Genomic DNA, 5,687 nt, shown 5'->3' with positions numbered 1-5,687 from the left:
GGCACCTATAGTCCCAGCTACTTGGGAGGCTGAGGCAAGAGAATCGCTTAAGCCCAAGAGTTTGAGGTTGCTGTGAGCTGTCACAGCACAGCACTCTACTAAGAGTGACATAATGAGACTCTGTCTCAAAAGAAAATAATAATAATAATAATAATAAAGCTAGTATGGCAGCCTAGCATTCTGGGAGGCAGAGGTAGCAGGATCCCTTGAGCTCAGGAGTCCAAGACCAACCTGGGCAAGAGTGAGATCCCAGCTCTACGAAAAATAGAAAATTAGCCAGGCATTATGGTGGGTACTCAGGAGGCCGGAGGATTGCATGAGCCCAGGAGACAGAGTGATATACCTCGGCAGTCTGCAGCACTTAGCAAGCAGCTATGAACAATATGCCAGGTAGAAGGAACATGCCTTAGGCCCAGAGTGGAGTAAAAACCAAGAGCACCTCACTTACTCAAAGGCTCCCTTATCTAGAAGCCTAGGCCATCTGTCCAGTTAGACATCTCAGTTTAAAGGGTAACAACTCCAAACTATGCCCAGAGTACAGAAAAAATCTGAGATGCTGACATCACTACAGCATGTTTTTAGTTTGTTTGTTTTTTTGTTTTTTGAGATAGTCTCACTTCTCACTATGTCGCCCTTGGTAAGAGTGCTGTGTCACAGCTCAGAGCAATCTCAAACTCTTGGGCTCAAGCGATCCTCTTGCCTCAGGCTCCCAAGTAGCTGGGACTACAGGTGCCCACCACAATGCCTGGCTATTTTTTGTTGCAGTTGTCATTGCTGTTTAGCTGGGCTGGGCTGGGCTGGATTTGAACCCGCCAGCCTCAGTGTATATGGCTGGCACTGTAACCACTGTGCTATAGGCGCAGAGCCCCCAGCTATTTTTAGAGATGAGGTCTCCACCTGGCTCAGGCTGGTCTTGAACCCATGAGCTCAGGCAATCTACCTGCCTTGGCCTCCCAAGTGCTAGGATTACAGGCGTGAACCACTGTACCCAGCCTAGAGCTTGTTAATGAAACCAGAGAGACTAGGGTTTAAGTTCTTATGTTCTAGGCCAGTTTATACTCATGTGACCTTGGGCAAGTCACTTAGTATCTCTGAGTCTCATCTATAAAGTAGAGATGGTATCAGCAATATCTCATACAGTCATTTTGAGGAATGAATGAGACCCCACAGAGACATCCTTAAATCAGGGCCTGGCCCAACGGCAGCCCTCATATTCTGTTACTTAGGGAGGCACAGGTATCAGCTGCCCTGTGCTTACTAGCTGAGTGTAATTCTGAATAAGTTACTTCCACTCTGGCTGCCCATTTCCTAACTATAAAGTAGAGAGAAAGAAGGTGCCTACTTCAAGGACGGAAATAAAGCCTCAGGACTTGTTCTTCTAAAACTTAGTTCAGCACCTGGCAGGAAGTAAGAGCCTGGTGAAGGCCAGCTGGTGCCATCACTGGCTCTATTGTTCTTTGGGTGGAGAAAAGCAAGGCCTAAAAGTGGGACAGAGGTAGCAGGGCGGCACACCACCACACCAACCTGCTCCTTACCGTCTGCTGCTGCTCAGCCCAGTTCACCTCGAAGCCATCAAAGGCATGGCTCTGCCAATTCTTGTTCAGCTCTCGGATGACCATGGCCTCCACACGCCGAAGAAAGGCTGCCAGGCGGGGGGTGTCGTGACGGGGCAGAGGCAGCATGCTGACTGGCATGGGGGCCTCCGTCTGTACCTGAGCATCGGCATGACTCTGGGCCTGGGTGGACGCTTCAGTGGTGGCGATGCTGGCCGTCTGGCAACTTTTCTGGGGTGGAGATCAAAACTAGTGTGACCACTCCACTGGACTCCCAGCATCACTTGCCCAGCACCTCCCGCCCCACTATACAACCCACTTCCTGCTGCTGCAGACCCCAGGCCACCAGGTCTCTGTCCACTGGGTCTGCCCTAAGGTTGCTCCTCCTCCTCTACCCAGCCTGTCTTCCTCAGCAGGAACTCACTATGTGAGGTTTGGGTTGGAGATGACCACACAGGCCTCCTATGGCGCACTGGGGGGGTTGCATGACCTCTAGGTAGCCAATCAGAGCACTGTATCCCTCCCCCAGCCACAATGACTGGTATAAGGGTAGCTACATGACCCAAGCAAGCCAGAGAGCGCCTGTCAACGAACTTCTAGCTGAACTATTCAGAGGGGACATTCCTGGAGATGCTGAAAGCTATCAAAATTGTGCTGGCTTGAGCTAGGCATGGTGGCACATGCCTATAATACCAGCAACTCAGGAGGCCAAGGCAGAAGGATCACTTATGAACAGAAGACAAATTTGGGCAGCATAGTGAGACCCTGACTCTACAAAAAAATTAAAAATTACCCACGTGTGGTGGTGCACACTTTTAATCCCAGCTTTTAAGAAGGCTGAGGTAGGAGGATCACTTGAGCCCAGGAGCTCGAGGCTGCGATGAGCTATGATCACACCACTGCAGTCCAGCCTAGGCAATAGAGCAAGACCTTACCTCTAAAGAGACTCGCTTGAGGCCAGGAGTTTAAGATCCGCCTGGGCAACACAGAGAGACCCCATCTCTACCAAAAATAGAAAACCTAGCCAGGCATGGTGGTACACATCTATGAGGCAAGAAAATCATTTGAGCTCAACAGTTTGAGATTGCAGTAAGCTATGGTGACACCTCTAAACTCCAAACTAGGTGACAGAGCAAGACACTGTCTCTTAAAAAGAAAAAAAGTTTACCTATTGAGCATCTGCTTTCCAGGCAGCATCTGGGAATCAGGATAGGATATAGCAGAAAAGAAAGTATGCAAGATCCCTGAACCCTAGGCACTCACATGGGGTGGGGAAAGACAAAGAAAAGCCCATCAGGGCAGCGCCTGTCACTCAATGGGCAGGGCACCAACCCCATATACTGAGAGTGGCGGGTTCAAACCCGGCCCCAGCCAAACTGCAACAAAAATATAGCCGGGCATTGTGGTGGGCACCTGTAGTCCCACCTACTCGGGAGGCTGAGGCAAGAGAATCACCTAAGCCCAGGAGTTGGGGTTGCTGTGAACTGTGACACCACAGCACTCTACCAACGGAGATAGTGAAACTCTGTCTCTACATAAAAATAAAAAGGGTGGCGCCGGCTCAACATGCCAGAGGTGGCACGTTCAAACCCAGCCCCAACCAAAAACTGCAAATAAATAAATACATACATACATACATACATAAAAATAGAAAAATCTAGCCTGGCATTGTGGCAGGCACCTGTAGTCCCAGCTACTTGGGAGACTGAGGCAAAATGATCATTTGAGCAGAAGAGTCTGAGGTTGTTGTGAGCTATGCTGCCACAGCACTCTACTCAGAGTGACAAAGTAAGATTCTGTCTCAATAAAAAAAGAAAAGGAAAGACTTGGCACGGTGCCACAGCTCAGTGATTAGGGGCCACACACACTGGGGCTGGCAGGTTCAAACCTAGCCCAGGTTTCCTAACAACAATAACAACTACAACAAAAATATAGCCGGGCTGGGTGGCACCTGTGGCTCAAAGGAGTAGGGCGCCTGCCCATATGCTAGAGGTGGCGGGTTCAAACCCAGCCCTGGTAAAAAAAAAAAACAGCAAAAAATATATATATATACCTAGGCGTTGTGGCGAGCACCTGTAGTCCCAGTTACTCAGGAGGCTGAGGCAAGAGATTTGCTTAAGTTCAAGAGTTTGAGATTGCTGTGAGCTGTGACAGCACCACATTCTACAGAGGGTGACATAGTGAGACTGTCTCAAAAAAAAAAAAGACTATTGCTTGAGAACAGGTGGACAACATGTACCTGGATGAGAGGGCAAACTCAGGGACAAGAGAACACTGGACAGTTCTATTGGGCCTGGTTTGGACATAGATAAGATGCCTTTCACACCCCCACATGGAGCATCAAGTATTTCAAAAGAGGTCACAGGCTCTGGAAAACTTCCAATCAAACATGGGAGTTGAACCACAGGACTGGAGGAGCTGCAGAGGGACCATGTACAAAAGAATGAACAAGTGGCGCCGTGCCTATTGCTCAGTGAGTGTGCCTGTGGCTGGCCACATATGCCAAGGGTGGCAGGTTCAAGCCTGGCCTCAGCCAAACTGCAACAAAAAACGGCCGGATACCTGTGGTTCCAGCTAAACTTAAGAGGCTGAGGCAACTGAGAGCAATAAAGTGAGACTTTGTCTCTACCCAAAAAAAAAAAAAAAAGGAACAAGTGTGGGGAAAGTATGTACTATGAGCCAAGATGTGAATTTCAAACTTCAGGGAAGCCAGATGATGGTAAGTGCCACTTATTAAGTGCTAACGACAAAGTAACATTCCAACAGCTTTCCCCACATCATCTCATTCATCCACACAACAACCCTAAGAAGTAAACCTATTTTTAAATTACTCCTGTTAGCACTAAAGCACAGAGAAGTAACTCCCTCAAGGTCACACAGCAATGAAGTGATTGCAATGAAACTTGAACCCAGGGGCAGCGCCGGTGGCTCAAAGGAGTAGGATGCTGGCCCCATATGCTGGAGGTGGCAGGTTCAAACACAGCCCTGGCCAAAAACTGCAAAAAAAAAATTTGAACCCAGGCAATCTGTCTCTTCTTTTTTTTGTTTTTTGTTTTTTTTTTTTTTGAGACAGACCCTCAAGCTGTCGCCCTGGATAGAGTGCCATAGCATCACAGCTCACAGCAACCTCCTCCAACTCCTGGGCTCAAGGGAGTCTCCTGCCTCCACCTCCCAAGTAGCTGGGATTACAGGCACCCACCACAACATCTGGCTATTTTTTGGTTGTAGGCATTGTTTGGCAGCCCGGGCTGGATTCAAACCCACCAGCTTAGGTGTATGTGGCTGGCGCCTTAGCTGCTTGAGCCAGAGGCACTGAGCCCTCTTAATTTGTTTCGCAGGCTGGTCACAAACTCAGTCCTTTTTGTTTCACACAGAGTCTCACTCTATTGCCTGGATTAGAGTGCCATGGTATCAAGCCTAACTCAAAGCAAACTCAAACTACTGAGTTCAAGGAATCCTCCTGCCTCAGTCTCCCAAGTAGCTGGGAATATAGGCAGGCGCCACAGTGCCTGGCTAATTTTTCTACTTTTTTTTTTGAGACAGAGTCTCAGTATGTTGCCCAGGGTAGAGTGCTGTAGCATCACAGCTCACAGCAACCTCAAACTGTTTTTGTTTTTGTTTTTTTTTTTTTTTTGAGACAGAGCCTCAAGCTGTCCCCCTGGGTAGAGTGCCCTGCTTTACAGAAAAAAAAAAGACTATTGCTTGAGAACAGGTGGACAACATGTACCTGGATGAGAGGGCAAACTCAGGGACAAGAGAACACTGGACAGTTCTATTGGGCCTGGTTTGGACATAGATAAGATGCCTTTCACACCCCCACATGGAGCATCAAGTATTTCAAAAGAGGTCACAGGCTCTGGAAAACTTCCAATCAAACATGGGAGTTGAACCACAGGACTGGAGGAGCTGCAGAGGGACCATGTACAAAAGAATGAACAAGTGGCGCCGTGCCTATTGCTCAGTGAGTGTGCCTGTGGCTGGCCACATATGCCAAGGGTGGCAGGTTCAAGCCTGGCCTCAGCCAAACTGCAACAAAAAACGGCCGGATACCTGTGGTTCCAGCTAAACTTAAGAGGCTGAGGCAACTGAGAGCAATAAAGTGAGACTTTGTCTCTACCCAAAAAAAAAAAAAAA

The 5,687-nt window shown here is 48.5% G+C and overlaps 1 protein-coding gene across 1 annotated transcript in view; it reads right to left on the bottom strand.

Moving 5' to 3' along the window:
* Positions 1–1,535: 1,535 nt before the first annotated feature.
* The window catches only part of LOC111726935 (WD repeat-containing protein 34-like), a gene marked incomplete at its 3' end in the record, with an annotated part of 12,737 nt that continues 8,585 nt past the window's right edge, over positions 1,536–5,687 (bottom strand). Inside the window, exon 3 of the mRNA XM_023516100.1 lies at positions 1,536–1,784. Coding sequence (XP_023371868.1) covers positions 1,536–1,784 — 249 coding nt within the window. The remainder of the gene's footprint in view (positions 1,785–5,687) is intronic.

This window comes from Otolemur garnettii, unplaced genomic scaffold, assembly GCF_000181295.1.
Source record: "Otolemur garnettii isolate 467f Iridium unplaced genomic scaffold, OtoGar3 scaffold00087, whole genome shotgun sequence".
Taxonomy (NCBI): Eukaryota; Metazoa; Chordata; class Mammalia; order Primates; family Galagidae; genus Otolemur; species Otolemur garnettii.
Note: the sequence above shows the minus strand (reverse complement) of the source record. Positions and strands in the feature narration are given on the sequence as shown.